The sequence below is a fragment of the Cetorhinus maximus genome, chromosome 6, assembly GCF_964194155.1.
Source record: "Cetorhinus maximus chromosome 6, sCetMax3.hap1.1, whole genome shotgun sequence".
Lineage (NCBI taxonomy): Eukaryota > Metazoa > Chordata > Chondrichthyes > Lamniformes > Cetorhinidae > Cetorhinus > Cetorhinus maximus.
The window spans coordinates 90,676,151-90,697,913 of record NC_135884.1 but is presented as its reverse complement, the minus strand read 5'-3'; the positions used below and the strand labels follow the sequence as shown (position 1 = coordinate 90,697,913).

The 21,763-nt window shown below is 42.5% G+C and overlaps 1 protein-coding gene across 2 annotated transcripts; it reads right to left on the bottom strand.

The window, feature by feature from the left end:
* Positions 1-4,957: 4,957 nt before the first annotated feature.
* LOC144681900 (olfactomedin-4-like) lies at positions 4,958-20,895 on the bottom strand. 2 transcript variants are annotated; one of them, XM_078544028.1, is made up of 5 exons: positions 20,776-20,895; positions 14,392-14,556; positions 12,603-12,821; positions 10,320-10,452; positions 4,958-6,544 (listed from the first exon to the last, which is right to left on the bottom strand). In XM_078544028.1, exons 1-5 carry the CDS (start codon positions 20,869-20,871, stop codon positions 5,730-5,732), a joined length of 1,428 nt encoding a protein of 475 aa, XP_078400154.1. In that variant the 5' UTR covers positions 20,872-20,895; the 3' UTR covers positions 4,958-5,729. The 2 variants fall into 2 exon arrangements, with proteins under 2 accessions (XP_078400154.1, XP_078400155.1); XM_078544029.1 differs by lacking the exon at positions 12,603-12,821.
* Between the last annotated feature and the right edge of the window lie 868 nt (positions 20,896-21,763).

Genomic DNA, 21,763 nt, shown 5'->3' with positions numbered 1-21,763 from the left:
ACCGGTGTCGGTGCTGAATCCGCAACACGCATGCGTATTCCCGTGACCAGCCAAGCTGGGCCGCCTGCTTCAACCTTCAGTTCATTGGCTGTGCAGAAAATCATATTAACGGACGGACGAAAACCCGTACGTTTCACCACCTTGTCGCCTTTGACAGCTTTATTTCAGTTCCAGTCTAATTGTTATTGCGTTTGAAGCTATTCATGCACGATTAAATAATGCGTCGTCAATGGCAGTTTACAACCAAGACAGCCAATAGGATTCGTCGTTACAGAAAGTGCCTCCCTCGAACAGCGTGATTACTGCGCATGTGCGCCACTGCCGGGTGGCGTCCCTGTGTCTGAATTATTGTTCCCAACTCAGGTCGTGGGAGTTCCTAGAGCTTTAACCACGTGATATAGAATCACTTGGTTTGTGCTTAGGTTATCTGAACCACGTTGGGCATCTTTGTGCTCCTGATTTTGTGTCAGCAGCTGTTGTGTGAAAGTTCAGACTTGTCGGGAGGAGGCCGCCTTTGAACAAAAGACCAGAGGTGGGGAAGGGATTCAGATTGGAGAAGCAGAGTAGGCGGAATTTTAATTCCAAAAGTAACTGGTAATAACTGACCAAAATAGTACTGATAAGTAGTAATACTCACTCAATATTTACTCACAACCAACAGTCATAGAATGGTTATAGCACAGAAGGAGGCCATTCGACCTGTCATGTCCATGCTGGCCCTCTGTGGGAGCAATTCACCTGGTGCCACAACCCCCTCTACCCCTGCACGTTTTCCCCCTCAGATAATGATCTAATTTCCTTTTGAATGCCTGGAATGATCCAGCCTTCATCACAGTATCAGGAAGTGCATTCCAGATCCCAACCAATCACCATGTAAAAATGTTTTTCTTCATGTCACCATTGCTTCTTTTGCCAGTTACCTTAAATCTATGCCCTCAAGTACTCAATCCTTTCACCAATTGGAAGTTTTTCTGCATCAATTCTGTCCAGACCTCTCATGAATTTGAATACCTCTATCAAATTTCCTCTCAGTCTTCTCCGAGGAGAACAGTTCCAGCTTCTCTAATCTATCTACATAACTGAAGTTCCTCATCCCTGGAACCATTCTCGTGAATCTTATATGCACCCTCTCTGATGCCTTCACATCCTTTCTAAATGTGTGGTGCCCAGAACTGGATGCAATGCTCCTGTTGGGGCTGGTTTAACATAACTTCCCTGCTTTTGTACTGCCCCTATTTATAAAGTCCAGGATGCTTTATGCTTTTTTTTAACTGCGCGCTCCTGCCACCTTCAATGATTTGTGCACATATTCACACAGGTCCCTCTGCTCCTACATTCCCCTTTAGAATTGTACACTTCATTTTAATATGTCTCCCTGCGTTCTTCCTACCTAAGATGAATCACTTCACGTTTCTCTTTAAATATCATTTTCCAATTGTCCGCCCATCCCACTGACCTGTCTTTGTCCTTTTGAAGTTCTACACAATCCTCCTCAATTCACAATACTTTCAAATTTTGTGTCGTTTGCAAATGTTAAAATTGTGCCTGTACACCAAGGTCTACGTCATTAATATATATCAGGAAGAGCAGGGCTCCTGATCCCCGCCCCCCAGGAAACTTTCTGCCAGTCATACAATAAATCATGTATATTTATTGTATAGTCTTCTTGTAACTGGTAGGTGTAGTGTCTTGATATCCTCCATGTAACTTGAACTAATCCTATTATCAGCAGGTACTCACCATGTAACTACAGTGAGAATTCCCCTGCAGTGTACAAGGTCCAATCAGGCTCCCCAATTGATACCACTTTTAATCAGCTGCATCTTTCTCGCTGTGGCTCAGTTCATAGCACCCTCGCCTTTGAATCAGAGGGTTGTGGGTTCATGTCCCACTCCCGGAAACCAAGAACTGTGATTGTACTCGAAAGAGTTGCAATCTGTGACTCTTGATAACTCGAAAGAGTTTCTCGCTATCTCCTTGGCAGGTTCCTATATAACAACATTGATTACACTTCAAAAGTATTTAATTGATTGTAAAGTGCTTTGAGATGCCCGGTGGTAGTGAAAGGCAGTATGTACATGCAAGTCTTTCTTTCTTTCTTCTGTGTGAGGGTGACAAAACTGATTTATACTTAGACTTCATATCTTAAAATGAGCAGCAGAGTCTAACATAAACCGGACCGAGAGATTGTAAAAAGGGCAGTGGGCCTTGGCATTTCCCATCAACAAGCTGTCCAAAACGCAGCGCAGCACAGCACCAACCATAGAGAAGAGTTTTAATGCGACAGAAATTACTGGACAGATAAAAGCCATTTGGCATCCCTGTTGCTGGCACATATTCTCCTGTAACCCCAATCCCTCAAAATCCTTTTCAATTACTTATCCCATTCCCCTTTTTAATGATATTCTAGTCTCTGCCTCAGTGTCACATTAGGTCTATGGTCTAATAGCCCTCAGTGCATGAACTTTATCCTTCTCTTTTGTTCTTCTAATGAGAGTCGTCAGTCTCTGTCCCTTATTCTCCAATCACCAACCAATGTAACTGGGAATAATAGATATAACAATGGAAACAATCTTTCAACAGCTACAGTCTTCCAACCCAACCCTCACCTCTCCCTGCTCTGTCTCTCTCCACCTCCACCCCAATCTGTTCTCCACCAGTAAGTAGGTGCTGGCTGTCTGCAGTGAATTCTCCGAGCCAGAGGCTCGTCCCAGCTAGTGGTGTCACACAAAGGAGACGGCCTGTGACAAGAAGAGTAAAATTCTCCCAGATTACTAGCAACACTGCCCATATGATTTATTTCCCATCCCAGGAAATTTGGACAATATTGAGGATTGGCAACCTTAGGTGTAGTTTGAGTTCTAAGGTTTCTTTTGCTTAAAGGTTTATTTTGCTTCTTTTTCATTAAAATTCATTGGAAATCTTTTATAACTAAATGTATTTTAAGAGTACAATTTTTGAACTTCCTCCAAAACATGGCCGATAACAACCCTCTCCACATACCGTATCAAGGTACAAAGAGTGCTTCATGATCCCAAAGTAAATACATGTCCTGTCTGTTTTTCTCTATAATATACCTCTCCTCTCACCAATCTTTCAATGAAGCTGGACCAACTACATGTATACTAAGTCTACAAGAGCAGGTTAGGTACTCTGTGGTGAATGACTCTCCGAACACTTTCCATCACCTACAAGGCACAAGTCAGGAGTATAATGGAATAATGCCCACTTGCCTGGATGAGTGTTGTTGACACTCAAGGAGCTTAACCCAAACCAGGACTAAACAGCCTGTTTGATCAGCACCTCATCTACCACCTTAAACACTCACGCTCTCCACCACTGGTGCAACAGGTCTGCATCTACAAGATGCACTGCAGCAACTCGCCAAGCCTCCTACAACAGCACCTCCCAAACCAGTGACGTCTACTGCCTGGAACAAAAAGGGCAGCAGACACATGGGAATACCACCACCTTCAAGATCCCCTCCAGAGACTTTGAAGGAATGGCGATATATTTCCAGAGTCAGGTTGACTTTGGAAATATATCGCCATTCCTTCAAAGTCTCTGGATCAAAATCCTGAAACTCCCTATTTAATAGCACTGTGGGAGTGCCTTCACAACACAGACTGCAGTGGTTCAAGGCCGCTCACCACCACCTTCTCAGCGCAATTAGGGATGGGCAATAAATGCTGCCTTACCGGTGACATCCACATCCCATGAATAAATATTTTTTAATGAGGTCAGAGACCAATTATGTGAGAACTGTATTTAATAGTGCTTCCCATTGCTGGCCTCACTGGAATTTGCAGAGTTGGGAGAATCGCGCTTTATTTATATATGAGCCAGGTAGGCAAGGTGCATCTCTACAAATGCTGAAGGATGGGGCATGCATGTCTCTCCCTTGATCCCATTGAGCCTCTGAGCAAGGAGGTTAATCTATAAAAAATGTACTTAAAAAGAGTCCTGGCTACTCAGGGTCCAGGCCACTTGTCAGGATCTGGAGCCTACTGATGGGCCCTTGAAAGCCCCCCACACACTTAGTGCACCAGCTTCCTGGTTCCACTGGACCTTGAAGAGCAGGAATTCCAGCTTAGGGAAGAGCGGGAATTCCAGCTTAGGGAATTGCTCCTAGTTGCTCTGTCTCAGCAAGCATTTGCCTGGTAAAAGGTGTATGAAGATTTTGCCCCTTACGAAGTATTGAGGAAACTTCTGGAAAAGGCGAAAATTAGGCACAGCCAGTTTCCCACTGAGGTTACAGAGGGATTGCAGTGGAATCTCCAAATAATTTCCAACTTGTTTTCTATAAACGATTCTTCCAGAAATCATCTTTGGCCACTTCCATTCAACTACTGCTCTGACCATTACACAATATTATGGAAGGGGTTTACATCTACTTCTCTTCAAGTGTTAGCTGTGACTCAGTTGGTAGCACTTTTGCCTCTTGAGTCAGAAAATCGTGGGTTCAAGTCACACTCCAAGTACTTGAGCACTAAATCTAGGCTGACAATTCAATGCAGTACTGAGGCAGTGCTGCACTGTCAAATATGCCTTCTTTTGAATGGCCTATTAAATCGAGGCCTCATTCTGGGCTGTAAGCTGAACAGAAAAAACCTGCAGCACTAATTTGAAGAGAAGGGGAGTTTTCTTACTGCTCTAGCCAATATGTGTCCCTGAACCAACATCACTAAATAACAGATAATTTGGTCACTATATCAAATTAATGTTTGGAGGACCTTTGGAGGATTAGCTGTGTGCTAACTGACTGCTGGATTTTCTACATTAACTACCATTCAAAAGTATTTAATTGGCTGTAAAGTACTTTGGGGCATAACATTCTGAGATGATAAGCACAATAAAATTAACCTTTTTTATCATCTTTCCTATTGCCATCATCTACCTTAGGAATGCACGTCTTTTGTTATTGAGTTTGACTGGAGTCAAGGAAGATGCAGAAAGATATATCAAACACAGTTTATTCAAGCACAAAAAGGGTTACTCAAAGTGGTTCAACACAGGCCATGTGACACACTGATCATTCCAATACTTCATGTTGGACACCATCTCGTTAACATAGATAGTTAGACCTGCTTAATCAAGCCTTGTTTTAGACACAGTTAAGCAAAGCAATTTGAGTCATGTAAATGTTTCAATTTCATGTGCAGCGCTTCACAAATCGCTAAATTGTGCACAACTTCATTTTACTAACCATGGCATCCAATCATCTCGTAAATGAAACCATAGGTCAACCTTCAAAATATCATATTCGCTTAATATCTTGTCTTTCAGAGTAAGGGAAATGCTGGATAAACTAGCATCAGAAGAGAAAACATTGGATTCTAGATTGCAATCACATTTTCCCAGGAGTTGGCTTCTTCCCCATCCTAGCATTTTCTACAGGCTGTTAATCAAACCATTTCCATAGTTATATGTTACTGACTAGTGAGTACATCAGGCAGGGCTGTGAATTTATGTCCCCAATATTCTTTTCTTAATTTTTACCCCAATTGTGCATATTACCCAGACTATAAAGTTTTAACATCAATGCTTGTTTTCAAAGATTCTTCCTCTTAGACTTTTTAATGTTTAGTAACAAACCATTCCTTGTACAGTATGTTTACCGTCCTAGGCCATTCTAAAATTAGTAGGTACCATTATAGTAAATGTATTTAATTGCATGAAATCCTTTATTTGGTGAATATGGTGGGAGAGAAATGATTAAGTTGCAACCTTTAATAAAACAAGAGCTCATATGCTATCATGTAGCCGCCATTAAAAATGTAGAGTTTCCTATCTACTGGGTTGTAGTGGATGTTTGCCACGTTTGGAGAGTATTTGACAAACCGGATATTGAGATTTTTGGCCTCTTGGTTAGTGATTGTGTCATACATGTAAAATATCTCCTCTTCAGTATTACTGACATATCGGGTGGCATAAAGCACCCCGCAAACCACAAAGGCATTGGTTACCGCTTTCTTGAAGAGCTTTGTTTTCCAAGTCTGCAGCACAGCCAAACTAATGCTGTCTATTTTACTCAATACAATATTGCCATAATTGTTCTCAGTGGCATAAATGACCCAAATGCCATTTTCGTCCACTGAGAAATCCATATCCGTGTGACCATAGCAGTCATAATAACAGTAAGGGAATTTATTATTATAACCAGCATTGGGAAGGACTACATTTGTGATGCCTTTTGTCGCTATATTAAACCTGCACATTTGCCCAGAATTATAACAGTTATAATACAGAGAGTTGTTGTAAACCACGACCCCTGGACCCTGTATCGCATTGGCGGTAGTATATGATGTTTTCACTGAAATATCAATGTTGGACTTTGCTGTCAGGAAGTCTTTGTAAGAATTATAGGTTCGGACCACATTTCCATAAATATTGGAAGACAGCAGTGCCATAACCCAGTAGTGTCGCGGGCTTCCGGGCATTGAGTCCATACCCCAGCCTCCGTAATGGTATGATGTGCCGTATGGGTTGACTTGTGCTAATACCGGCTCACTAATGTTGCGTAAAATTCCTCCAGAACAGTTTCCTACAAGGAACACAATTAATTATAGTTGCATTTTCTTGAAACTTGTTTTTGAAGGGTGTTTCTTTATACAGAGACAATAAAGGGAATAAACATTTCTTGTTATGCCCATCAATCTCAAACCACCTCCATTATTCCCAAGACTCAACCCATGAACCCTGATTCCCTTATCATTCCCATCTAGTTACCACGCAGTCCGATCTTTTCCCCCAGATTCAATCCCATGCTTTAACACCAGACTCGAGCCACTCCCGTGCTAACTATCAGAGTTAATTCTTCATGATTAAGAGCTGAAATATGCATTAATGTAATTATCCTGTGAAAGACCTTTGCATTACATTTGTGCTCCAAATGACTCTCCATAATAATGACCTGTAGATTACATAGAAACATAGAAAATAGGAGCAGGTGTAGACCATTCGGCCCTTCGAACCTGCTCCATCATTCATTATGGTCATGGCTGATCATCCATCTCAATAGCCTGCTCCCGCTTTCTCCCCATATCCTTTGATCCCTTTCGCCCCAAGAGCTATATCTAACTCCTTCTTGAAAACATACAATGTTTTGGCCTCAACTACTTTATGTGGTAGCGAATCCACAGGCTCACCACTCTCTGGGTGAAGAAATTTCTCCTCATCTCAATCCTAAATGGTCTACCCCGTATCCTCAGACTGTGACCCCTGGTTCTGGACTCCCTCACCATCGGGAACTTCCTTCCTGCATCTACCCTGTGTAGTCCTGTTAGAATTTTATAGGTTTCTATGAGATCCCCCCTCATTCTTCTGAACTCCAGCAAATATAATCCTAACCAATTCAATTTCTCCTCATATGTCAGTCCCACCATCCCAGGAATCAGTTGGGTAAACCTTTGCTGCACTCCCTCTACAGCAAGAACATCCTTCCTCAGATAAGGAGACCAAAACTGCACACAATATTCCAAGTGTGGTCTCACTGAGGCCCTGTATAATTGCAACAAGACATCCCTGCTCCTGTACTCGAATCCTCTCACTATGAAGGCCAACATACCATTTGCCTTCTTTACCGCCTGCTGCACCTGCATGCTTACCTTTAACGACTGGTGTACGAGGACATCCAGTCTTGTTGCATATTCCCCTCTCTCAATTTATAGCTATTCAGATAATAATCTGCCTTCCTGTTTTTGCTACCAAAGTGGATAACCTCACATTTATCCACATTATATTGCATCTGCCATGCATTTGCCCACTCACTCAGCTTGTCCAAATCGCACTGAAGCATCTCTGCATCCTCCTCACAGCTCACCCTCCCACCCAGCTTTGTTTCATCTGCAAATTTGGAGATACTAAATTTAACTCCCTCATCTAAATCATTAATGTATACTGTGAATAGCTGGGGTTCCAGCACCGATCCCTGCGGTACCCCACTAGTCACTATTACATCCTCCTGACTCTATTTACAGCTCCTCAGAAATTACATTTTTCCCAACGTTCTCCCCTCAGTCCTCTCCTGAGGGCATTGGTTCCTCCTGGTATATGACTAAGACACAGGAACCAACAATTTTCTAGTACCTCATCCACATGATCATTCTTTAAGTGTGATTCCAGTCAATGTATTTTAGCAGGTTATTATGCTGTGGAGAGCATTTCAGGTTTCTTCTCACACATTGTACACACACACACGCTTTCAAGTGCAGATCGCTACACAGTAATGAGGAATGAGAAGCTCATCTGACCTGCATCCCTATTCAAGGGTGCTGAGGCTAGTTGTATGAACTTACTGTAAGCTGTGGAACTCCCCCCACCTAAACCTCTCCACCTTCTATCTACTCCTTTAAGACTCACCTTAAAACCTAACTCTTTACCCAAACTTTTGGTCATCTGTCCCAATGCCTCCTTCTTGTTGATTCTTGTCTGAAGCTCCTGTGAAGCACCTTGGGCTGTTTTGCAACCTTAAATGTGCTAAATAGATGCAAGTTGTAGTTGTTGACCAGTTAACTTGTAGTGGTTAACCAGTAGCCAATTAAGGGGAGGTAGTGGTATAGTGGTATTGTCACTGAATAGTATTCCAGAAACCCAGGGTAATGCTCTGGGGACCTGGGTTCAAATTCTACCATGGTAGATGGTGAAATTTGAATTCAATTTAAAAAATCTGGAATTCAAAGTCTGATTTCTTGTTATACCCATCAATCTCAAACCACCTCCATTATTCCTTAAAACCATTGTTACCATGAAACCATTGCTGATTGTTGTAAAAACCCATCTGGTTCACTAATGTTCTTTAGGGAAGGAAATTTGCTGTCCTTACTTGGTCTGGCCTACAGGTGACTCCAGATCCACAGCAATGTGGTTGACTCTTAAATGCCCTCTGAGCAAGGTTGCTCAAAAGTTCTCTTGTTAAATGCCCTCTGAGCAAGGGCATTTAAGAGTCAACTAGCCAGCGATGCCCACATCCCATGAATGCATAAAAAAAGTTGAAGTTAACATTGTTGCTGTCTTGATGAATGAAAAAATGTAATCCTGATATGTAAAGTGAGAGAATATTTTCAGTTAAAAGTTACTTGAGGAGTTTCCTGATCTTGAGTTTGTTCCTGTGTCAGCCTGTCATGTACATTTAGGTGTGTCTTGCACTTTGCAGTTTGCATATTGTTCCCCTACAGTTAGTCTTCAGATCCATCACTGGATCCCAGTCACCAGAAACATTCGTAATTTATTTTTAAAAAAACATACATACTGATTACTCTGTGACTTTTTCCCTCCTTTGTTTTTTCCTGCCTTCAGCTGCTTTTATATTGTTCTTTTATTTCAATTCTGGAAGCCCAGCAACCAGGTAAAATAACAGCTAGTCTACGTAAAAGAGACTGAACAGCATAAATCCTAGGAGTCAGCTCATTGGTTCTGGCCACTTGAAAATCAGAGTAAACAAACAATATGAAGCAGCTTTTCTAAAGCTGACAACTCACACTGGGGCACTGATGTCAGCAGTTCTCCATGATCATCCTGAAGTGAACATTTTCCATGTGCGAACATAGACAATAGGTGATGACAGGTTATATAGTCAACAGCAAGAACTTGTATTTATGGAACATCTTCACTGTAGTAAAATATTTCGGGGCATTGCACAGGAGTGTAATCAGACAAAATTGAAGCTGAGACAAAGGGGATCTTAAAACAGGAGACCAGCAGTTTGGTCAAAGAGTTGGGTTTAAAACAGAGTCTTAAAATAAAGAGAGAGGTGGAGAGATTGGAAAGTTTTAGGGAGGAAATTCCAGAGTTTAGGTCGAGCTAACTGAAGACATTGATGCCAATAATAGGGTAAAGGAAGTCACGGTTTCATATAAGGTCGGGCTTGGAGGAACACTGAAATCCAACAGGGTTGTAGGGCGAATCCAGTCTTATCATCAGCCAATGTCCACATTCATACCCTTCAGGACTAAATGGACAATCAGGTGTAGGAATCCTGGCCAATTCTTCATTCCCTATCTTGAGTAGATGAACACAGTTATAGTGTCATGACTACAACCTTGGCTGGGCTCAGCTAACTGAATAAAGTCAAGGGATTGAGCCTGGTCTGTATCAGTCAGCAAAACTATCTACGTTGAATTTGGGAGTTGCAGAGATATTTTATGAAGTGCAAGTTCTCTATCATTCATATAAGCCTTTACATAAAAGCATAAAATGTTATTCAAGCAGTTTAAATTCAAATGAATGTGGCAAGTATTAAAGGTTACTGTTATTCAGGAAACAAGGTGAAGATGTAGCCTTGGTAACTAATAAGTGAAACTGGTAATATGTGACCTCACCAATGTGTAAGTTGCCATAAACAGAGAAGCTCTCCAGCTGATTCTTCATTTTCTTCAAGTGGCCTTTCATGAACAGTAGGTTTTGTTTGTCATATTGCTGCAGGTTTTTCACGTTGAGGTGGGCATCCAGCATCTGGATCACAAAGGAATTCATTACACAGCCTGTTTATTATTTGGGGTAATGAACAGTCTGCTTATTATTGAGGGTAATTAAAAGCTTGTTTATTTTTAGGGATAATCGGCAGCCCATTTATGAGATTGAAATAAAGAGGTTTAAGAGGAGAGGGAACAGATAAGTTCAAGAAAGGAGGACAGATCTGAGAAGTAGAAAGAGAATGAGAAGACAGGAGGTGATAAGGCGAATGGATCAGAAATGCAAGTGGAGAGAAGGAAAACCCTAATATTTTTATACAATGACCTAGGACTCTGCACTCATGCATGAGGAGCAGCTCACTTTCACAAAGCTGGCTATGGACTGCCAGTTTTCTCTCTCTCTCTAAGAAAGATTCTCAATTACATTGAGACCCCTCAGCAGATGGCACTGGGAATTGTGGAACTCATAGCTATGATAAATTGGAAAATTGATACATTTAATATCACAGCATTTCAAAAAAGTAGTTGAATATCTTTCCCTTTGACTTTATGTTGGTTTTAATTCAGTAATGAAAGATGCAAGTGGGGAACTCTGTATGGGAGATGTTGAAGAATAATTCACAACATGAAGTCAGTAATTCACTCCTATGGGCTCAGAGGGAAGGTAACAAGCTACTGACCTCACATGATGAACAAATTGGGAGTTTTCATAACTCTAATGATTGAACCAGACCAGAAGTGACTAAAAGACTAACACTGGTGTGCTTAACATTGCGATTGAGGGTTTTGTAAATTAATGTTAATCGAACAACATTACATGCATGCAAATGAAATGAATACTTGGTAGAAATAACCATCCTGCTTCACCAGCCAGTTAGCTCACAGGTTTTAACCATACCAGGGGTTCCAAGTGGGAGCAAAAGAAAGGAATGTGGAATAGAGCTGATAACCACTCGGACACAGCATTCTAAATGTAAGGGGGGTGGGAGGGAAGCCACATCAGTTTAGAATGCCATTAAAAAATGTTCAACATCAGAGCAAAGTGGGTGGACAGACTCTGAGCTTGTGCATTGCAGATACTGAGTTAATTCCCAAGCTAATTCCAAAGCGAAGTGACGTGAGATTTCCAACGTCCAAGGAGCCTGACACACTACTGGATGTTCACTTCAATGTTAAGTTAGGCCCAACTCAGTTACATTTACAGTCTATTGTAGAGTCTGTGTGAAGTGAAACTGCTGTGATTGTACTGTAAATGTACTCTTTGTGAATCACAACCTTAAGAAAGACCTGATCGCCACTCCTATCTACTGGTGATGTTAAATGTGGAATTGCTTTACGATTATAAGCTGCTGTTTAATAATAGTACATTTTCCTACAGCTAAGGCAGCCAACTACAGATTGTGAGATCTGTCTGGGATAACTTAATGGTGGATGAGAAGGCCTTTTATATGCCTGCTTTTCCATAGAAAGTCATAGACTTTGATTTTTACTGGGAGATATGTTGAATGGAAAAACCCTCTGGAGATCTCAACGTGAGGCCCAGGCCTTTATTACAACCGTGTTACATTTAAATATTCAAGCACAGTCTGCCTTCTAAAATTGGTAGACTGACATCAAGGCCGGCAAGTGTGAGTGGGAAATCGGATTGTTAGGACGTCAGGGATCCAAAGCTCTTGGCAGAACCTCAGTGCTGGGCAAGGGCTTTCGGCAGCCAATGCTAGCATGGAGAGGGAGAGGTAAGGCTAGGGCCAGGGAGGCCCAAGGACTCCTTGTAGGGCCTGGAGGAGAACTTCTGTAAAACTTGACATTGTCCTTTCTGGTCAGTCAATTCCACACAATGTGGGCCTCCCCCTGACAAAATGTTAAAATCATGGTGCAACACCATCAATGTTTTTAGGATGCAACTTTTGAATTTAAAGTAGGTCCCTACTTGCCTATATCTGGAACTTTGGCCAATCTGAAAGTTGACAAAGCTGAAAAGGCACCGGATGGGAACATAGTGACCTCAGGCTGATAAATAGAGTCGACCTAATTTGATCCACTCCCACACAACATTCTCATTGGGTGAGGAGGGACGGGGACTAAAATCAAGGCGGTAGCCTCAACCATCTCCAATGAAGTCCAGCGATCACAGTATTCACATGTGACAATTTTACTATAAATACTTAAAACAAATCCAATTCATCTCACCTCGGTGGAGACCTTGCGAAGTAATTCGGTGCTTGATGAAGGGACACTGTGCACCTTTGCAACCTCTGAGCTGAGCTGCTTCAGCTCCCAGCGGAGAGTCCAAAAGTTGAGTGGATGGTACAGTTTCTGCTTGTACATTGCCTCAAACTGTTGTAGCTGAGAAGATAGGTTTCGTATCTGCGCCTGGAACTCTGGAATCTTGGACTCAGCAAAAGTTGCCTTTAAATTTACAATATCATGTCAAAAAAGAACCAAGTCAAATAAATTATGATGTCCAGTCCATAGGATTTGGGAAGGCAAGTGGAGGGGAATGAGTTGGAAGCACTACAGAGCCTAGAGGCATAGGCAGGACTCAAAGTGGTGATCTCAAATTACAAGGAACAGTAGTGCTGTAGAAAGGGAGAGAAATCTGTGTATGGGGGAGAATGGTACAACAAGGATGTGCTTAATAATTGTAGGACTGTAGGAGGCCCTTGCTTCCTCTTTCAACAGCTTCCCCTGCTTGCCCTGAGTTTTCCCCCATCTTCTCCTGAACATGATGGCTCATACAATTTGCCCTTTTGGGCAACACTTTGTTACCTCTGCCTCTCTTCCCATGAACCCAGATGGTGCGTGTTCGGTTGTTTGAGTGTGGTGTATGTCAAAACTGAACCTGATCCTACTCTCACCCCTTGCCTACTCAAATGTCTTTCCTATGGAAGAGAGGTCAATGTATAGCAATCAGGAGTGGGAACCTTGCTTCATATTTGTCCTTTGGTTAACCTGCTATCATCAAGGTCAACTGAAGCATCCTACAGCTGGCTTGACTCAGATTAGCTAACCTAACACACAGCAAGAATCAAAGCTGGATCATTCCATCATGTCACTCAGACAGGGCAACACACACCCTGGTGAGTTTGACCAATCACCAATGCACCTGCCAATCACTGGCTGAATTTCAATGATTGGAAAGACAGCACCAATCAATAAATTTTAAAGAGAGGACTGGTTTACTGAAGTTGGGGCCAACCACTTGATGTCACAGCCTCTTTAAGTTTAGAAGTAGATAAAGGAGAGGGGCAATCCGCTGACTATCAACAAAAAGAAAGCAAGTAAATTACACCAAAACATATCAACTGAATAATAGATAGAGCAAGGAGATAGAGATGGCTTATAACTAAGCATACCTGAGGCACTGCAAGAAAAGTAACAAATATCCAGTGCAGTACTGAGGTACTGTCATTGGAATGAGATATTAAACCAAATCCTTGTGTCCTCCCTGGTGAATATACAAGATCCTTTGCCACTTTTTGAAGAAGAGCAGGGTTGTTGCATCCTGGACTGTATTTCTTTCTTAGTCAACATCACTAAAGCAGATTATCTAGTCCTTTATCATGTTACTTTTGTGGGAGTTTGCTGTGCATAAATTGGCAGCAAGATTTCCTTCATTACAAGTGACTACTCTTTAAAGCTACTTCATTTATTGTAAAGTGCTATGGGATGTCCTGAGGTCATGAAAGGCACTATATAAATGCAACTCTTTCTTTTTTCTACAAATATAAGGACCTGTTAGGCAATGTTTCAGTTAATGGTTGGTGTCTGCGTCCCCCTCTTTTGGTGAATGGGTGTTGATGTCTTTGTCTCACTATGGGTGAATGGGTTTCAGTGTCTGCATCACCTAATCTATGTAAATGGGTGTCAGTGTTTGGGTTGCTCTATGTGGACAGATGTCAGGGTGTGTGTTGCCCTATCTGAGTGACATGATGTTGGCCTGTGTGGGCTGCCAGTATCTGTGTTTACATTTGCTCACCTCTGATTTCCTCTCTTCCAGAGATTTGGTGCAGTTCTGGGACAGATCTTGTAACTGTTCAAATCTTTCAACTGGAAATTCCCATTCAGAAAATTGCATTTTGCAGACACATCGATTCCCATTCTCAAGCACTCCATGAACTTCCCGGTATTGGTGTTCTACTTCCTGAAAACACACAACCGTCAGTTCCCAATAAGGTGCTTGGATTCCCCTTCACAGCATCACGGTGAACTCCTAAACTAATATTGCTCAACTTAAACCTAGACTTGTGTGCAAGTATTGATGAAAGTTGCAGGGGAAAATTCAAAGCATAACATTAGTAAATGAGAAACTGGCTCCCTGGACCAAACAGTCTAATAGATAGTAACAGTTTGACTAAAGTGTCACATTGGGCTAGGTTTTAGCTTTGTGACATGCTGGAAGCAGTGGTGGTGGAAGTTCTGACAACTTACAGGAAACCAGAAGCCAGTGAAGTGCGTCCATCAGTAGCTTTTTAACCCAGCCACAGCATTACAATATCATTGCCAGGTTTACTGACCAATTAGCATGAGCGTGTGTGATGCCGACCTGCATGAGATGATTTCAACTCCAGTATTTAAAGGGACAGTCCAGCCAACCAATTTGATGGATTTTGGATTGGGAGCACAACAAAAGGAATTGGTAGAATTGAGTCCAGACATTCAAAGGCTGCACACCTCACTTTCCTAACACCTCTCTGGATGTGATGCTTGGAGCAGTAAGGGTCCACAGGCAGATACTCTTCACTACTGATAGGAGGTAGAACCCTGCAGATAAGACAAAAGAGGCGTGACTGGAGGTTGCCTCTGATGTTAACAGCAAAAACGTAGTGCCACATACATGGATGCAATGCCAAAGTGGTTTAATGACCTAAGCAGGACAGGAAAGGTGAGTGGAATGGAAAATTCACCTACATCCTGATGTCTGTATCACCCAAAACTCCTCACTCTGCCTTCTCAGCCTACTCCAACACATCATTCCTCACATCAACTTACCTTGCAGGTTCACCATCCCTCTCTGTCCATGCACTTCCTCACATCTTCATCTGTCCATCCAACACTGGCACTCATCCTCATCCTTATGCATTGTCATGCCTCTCCCTCACAATCACCCTCAACAAATGCTCTCCATCCATCTGTTCAACACATGCAATTATTCTCAGTCATAGCTCCCTTTTTTCCCTCCTTACAGGAGAAGAGAGCACAGAACACAAGGGAGAGGCAGAGAACAGGAAGTGACCCTCCAGCCATCTTACAGCTGGCAGCTGCAGAGGAGGAGGCGCTGGAATTCAGCAGAGTCTTGGCGTATTTGGCCACTGGAAATGGGAAGATGGGGGCCTCCCAAATACCTGGTGACAGAATTAAATTTCAGACAGCCACATGACATACAACACTCACTCATGTTGACCTGATGCAATCAGCCAGTCAAATGTGATCATGTGCATAACAATGACTTAAATTAGAACTTTAAAGGCAAGAATGTTTTATGTCTTTAATCCCCTACACAGCCTTCATGCAGCAAGCAGGATGACAATGACGACTCATCACAGGAGGTCACTCCATCTGAGGGCGCACCATCATAGGACTAATGCAGAGCTTGCACCCACTTAGATACACACACTTCAGTAGGATTTGTTTTCACCTTGTGACTCACACTTCACAAGTGAGCAAGAGCAGATGGTGGAGACAGGGACACCAGGAGGCACCCAGCTCTGATGAGCTGGATGCAGATGCTGTATCTTGGGGGCTGTTGACAAACAGGATACTTCTGGAGCAGTGACTAAGAATGTGCAATGTACAGGCAGGTTTCTAGCTGCACTGTGCTCAATTGCAGAGAAATTGGAGGAGTTCATCTAAATGTGAGTAGCATGAGTTGCAAAGTGCAGATTAGACATACAAGCCTCCAAAGTGTAGATGGCAAAGTTCTCAAAGAAACCTCACAGCATAATACTATGAACAAAGCCTTGCACACAAGCTGGCAAAAAGGCAGCTGTGAAGTATCAGCGCTCATTGGTACATTTCCCTGTTATATCTTCAGAGACCTCAATTGCTACTGTATTCTCGCTTTGCTTTTACTGGTAAGTTCCAGGAAGCCCAGGAAATCTGTGGAAGCACACTTAAACTGTGAAAGCCATGTTAACATTCTGGTAATTGACATACTGAAAGTGGCAAGCTGCCTCTCCAGCAATAGTTGCTCACCACAGCCTAATGTGTTGGGAGTTAAATGTGGAAGTTGGCGGATTGGATCCAGCTTCCCAAAGTGCTCACATTTTTCCATGACTTAACCCCCAGATCCACCCCCGCATGCTCACCAATGCTGAAATTCCCCCCATTGCTTCACCTAAGTATCTAACAGAAAGAACAGTTTCAGTGTCCACAAACTAATAACCCTCATAATAACCTTGGGAACTAGTTGACCTGCTTAAGGAAATGAGTCTGATACTCACTCCCATCTCCCCCCACCCCACTTCAGATCAGTGAACCTCAGCTGATTAGACCTTGTGCATCAGACACAGGTTGATGAATGGAAATATGATATTATTGCTATAACAGAGACTTGGCTCAAAAAAGGGCAGCACTGGACATTAAATATTCCTGGGTACAAGGTGTTTGGGAGAGACAGGAAAGGAAGAAAAGGGGTGGGGGGAGTGGCAATATTGGTTAAGGATGGCATTACAGTACAGGAGAGAGAGGATGTTCCAGAGGGGTCAAGGACAGAATATCTCTGGCTTGAGGTAAGGAATGGGAAAGCTGCAATAACATTGATTGGTGTAGTATATAGACCACCAACTAGTGGAAGGGATGTGGAGAAACAAATTTGCAAAGAAATTACGGAGAGGTGCAAAAGTTATAGTGTAATCATAATGGGGGATTCCAATTATCCAAATATAGCCTGGGATAGGAATAGTACAAAAGGACAGGAGGGGTGAGAGTTCCTGGAATGTGTTCAAGATAATTTTCTGCAACAGGTTACTTCCAGTCCAATGAGAGGAAATGCACTTTTGGACCTGGTTCTGGGGAATGAGTTGGCTCAAGTGGATCAAATATCAGTGGAGAGCCTCTAGGGGACAGTGACTACTGTATCATAAAGTTTAGGTTAATCTTCCTGATATATATTAATGACCTAGACTATGGTATGCAGGGCATGATTTCAAAATTTTCAGATGATACAATAATTGGAAATGTTTTCAACTGTGATAGGAATAGTCTTGAACTTCAAAAGGACATAGACATATTGGTGGATGGGCAGACAAGTGGCAGATGAAGTTCAATGCAGAGAAGTGTGAGGTGATTCATTTTGGCAGGAAAGATACGATGAGACGGTGTAAAATAAAGGGAGAGCTTCTAAAATGTGCAGGAACAGAGGGACCTCCATGTATACATACATAGGTTATTAAAGATGGCAGGGCATGTTGAGAGAGCAGTTAATAAAGCATATAGTATCTTAGGCTTTATTAATAGGGGCATTGAATCCAAGAGTAAGGAGGTTATACTCAACTTGTATAAGATATTAGTTAGGCCTCATCTGGAGTACTGTGTCCAGTTCTGGGCGCTATACATGAGAAAGGATGTGAAGGCATTGGAGAGAGTACAGAGGAAATTCACAGGAATGATTCCTGGGATGAAGAATTGTAGCTATGAGGATAGATTGGAGAGGTTGGGACTGTTTTCCTTGGAGAAAAGAAGGCTGAGTGGAGACTTGATAAAGGTATTCCCAATTCTGAAGGGCATGGACAGGGTAAATAATGAAACACTGTTCCCACTCAAGAGAACATCAAGAACCAGAGGGCACAGATACAAAATAATTGGCAAAAGGAGCAAATGTGATGTGAGGATTTTTTTTTCACCCAGAGAGTGGTTGGAATCTGGAACAAACTTCCTGTAAGGGTGGTGGAGGCAGGTTCGTTCAAGGTATTCCAAAGGGTATTGGATTGCTATCTGAAAAAAGAGAATGTGCAAGGTTACGGGATAAAGTAGAGGAGTGGGACTAGGTGGAATGCTGTTTCAGAGAGCCAGTGCAGACTCATTGGGCCGAATAGCCTCCTTCTGCACTCTAAAGATACTGTAATACTGTGATAGGAACACAGGAACAGGAAGAGGCTATTCAACTCAAGTCCATTCCACCATTTCCTTAGATCATGGTTGATCTGTGCCTCAAATCCATTTACCCATCTTGGTTTCATATCTCTTTACACCTCTGGGTAACAAAAATCTGTCAACTTCAGAATTAAAAAATTCAATTGACGATGATGATGAAGACAATCCCAGTGTAGGTGAAAAAGTCAAGAAGGAGGCCAGCAAAGTTCAGATAGACGAGGTGGTGCCGGTCTACAGAAGAGATTGCCACGAGGAGGTGTACGCTGGATCCCATCAGTACCCAGGCAGAGGGGTCTATCTCCTGAAATTCGACAATTCCTACTCACTGTGGAGGTCAAAATCCGTTTATTACAGGGTATATTATACCAGATAAAACCAAGCTTTGGTTTGCCCTTACTTGGCATCTGCTATTTTTTGTTTTCTTTTGTAAACTTTAATTTGCACATCGTGCATTGAAATAATTATCTGAAATTGAAATTGAAATAAATATTCATAGTCTTTTGTAGGAAAGTTACAGATTTTCAATAACTTTTGTGTAAAAACAGCTTCCCGATTTCACTCCTAATCCCAATTTCACTCCTAATTGGCCAACCTATCATTTTAAGATTATTCTTTCCTCTTCTTCTAAATTCCCAATCCAGAGGTAATAGTTTCTCCACATCTACCCTACCTAACCCCTTAATCATTTGCAATACCTTGGTTAGGTCATTTTTCTAAGCTCAAGGGAATACAAGCCAAGTTTATTGAACCTGACCTAATAATTTAAACCCTGGTATAATACTGGTGAATCTCCACTGTATCCTATCCAGGGCCAATATATCCTTCCTGAGGTGGGGAGGGTGCAGTACTGCAGATGCCTCACCAAAAGCTTTGTGCAGCTGAAGCACCACTTCCTCCTCTTTGTACTCCAGCTCCTTGGAGATAAAGGCTAACATTCCATTAGTCTTTCGGATTACATTGTAAACCCCCCTCTAGCAGCTTTTGGTGATTTGTGCACACGAGCACCCAAATCCCTTTGCACTTCCACAGCTCAAAGTCTATGGACATTAGGAAAATATTGTTTTATCTTTGCCACCATTGCTTGCAGTCCTTGTCCTTAATAACTTGCTGCTCCCATCTGCACAATTTATTGTGTCATCTGCAAATTTGGAGAAACAACTCTATTTACAATCCAAGTCAGTGATAGATATGGTGAAAAGCTGATTCCTTGCCGATCAAAGCCCTTTGTCTCCACTTTTTAGGCCAAAAAAAAATTCCTATTTTATTTATTCTTGAGAATTTATGTCCAAATGATCTTGAGGCAAGAGATTACCTCTGGTCACTATTTAGGGAAAGGCGGTCTGTATAAAGGACTCGGGTTTGGCAAAGCATTGGGAGGAAATATCCTCCGATGTTTATGAATTCGCCAATCCACAACCAGAGGAAATTCCTCTCCCGTCTTTATTCATTTTTTTCAGACCCTCCTTATTCCCCTCAAACAGCGGGATTTCGACTCCAGTGAAAGCCGGCTCCGTCATCACACAGATGTAGGACTGACTCCTGCTCTGTATATCAACCTGCACAGGGCGACAGTCCAAAACATTGTGGATAATCCAACCTGACTGGACAGATGAATGGGGTCAGTTCACCTTTAGGGACCGAGCCAGTCTGGGCGGGATCAATCCAAGTCCGAGCAATCCCCGAGAGTCAGGATAGTGCCAATCGTGAATGCGCACCCATGAGTTTTTCCAGCACTTTATGTATTTTTATTTCAGACCTAGATCTCCAGCATCCTCAGTGCTTTGCTTTTAATACCCACCGTCTCTGACCTAATCTATTCTGTTTCCATTTGGTGAACTCTGGGGACTGGCATCTTCTCCTGTTTTATGAATAATTCTTTTTAAAACATTGTCCGAGGTGGTCACCGCCTGTCGGAATAGCGCTAACCAGGTCCGCCTGAGCCCAGGGAGACGAGCGGGTCGGGGAGAATTCGTATGGAAATCGTTCAACAATCGTGTAACCGTTCAACAGTAATTGTACAAGTGAGGAGACATGGGGCGAGGAGAAAAGGGAGAATGGGTGAGAGAGGGAGCAGAGAGGAGGGAAGGGGGTCAGGTGAGTGAAGAGAAGGGATAGAGGATGAGGGGAGATGACTTGAGGGGAAGAGTGGGACAAATTGGAGAACAAAGCGAGATAACACGTCCCCAGGATCTGAAACAAGAATGCACTTAATTGTTAGTTATTTGTAAGAAATGAGCTAAACATGACTCGTCAAGACACTGGTACTCACAGCAGAAAGCAGGGTGCTGGCAGATACAAGGAACACGGCAAAAATCAGAGAAATCACAGCCATCCTTACAGCTATACTCAAACCGCGGGGAAACATTTATTTATAAGGGACAGAGGGGAGGGGAAAAGGGGGAGGGGAGATGGAGAGGGCGGGAGACAAAGAGGAGGAGAAATGGGGTAGGGAGGGGACTTGGTAAAAGGACCGGAGAGTGAGGTAGAAACAATGTAGAGAGGTTGCAAAAGGGATGCAGAGGAGGGGACAGATGGAACAACGAGGAAGAGCCTGAATGGTAAAATTAGAAGGTGGATGAATGAGAGTCGGGAGTTGGAGGAGAACTGGAGAGAATGCAAAGGGGATGGAAGGGAAAATGAACGAAGGACAAATAAGAGAGAGATTAAAGATGAGGGGAGAGATAGGAGACAGGATAAACCAAGCAAGTAGAAAAAATGATGCTTGTGAGGAGAGGAGACAGGAATAAAGGGAAAGAGAGATACAAGAGTGGAGGCGGAGAGCAGGAGTAGAGGAGAGCAGGGGCTCAATAAGAAAGAGAAATAGAAAAAGGATGGGGCGATAAGAAAGGACAGAGTGGACAGGAAGACTAGAGGGCAAGTGAGAGGTCAAAGAGCAAATATCCACTGAACATACAGGAAAGAGGCATGAAAATGTTGAGCAGGAAGATTATGTAGAGAGGGAGGAGAGGAAATTAAAAAAAGATAAAGAGGAGGAAGAAACAGATTAAGTTAGGAGAAGTTAGGAACTAATAAAACAAGCTTCCACAGATTTGGACATAATTATCCTATTCACTTCAATGTCTCCCCCATAATCATCTCCATGGTATGGGGCTTTCGAAGGTGCATTCCCCTGAAACAGATCCTATATCAAAGTCCACATGGTCACTTGTAACCCATGCCGAAGAACCTTTCTTGTTCCTCTTCTATGCTGTCATTCAACATTATCCATAAGCATGAGCTCCACTTGCACATTCATG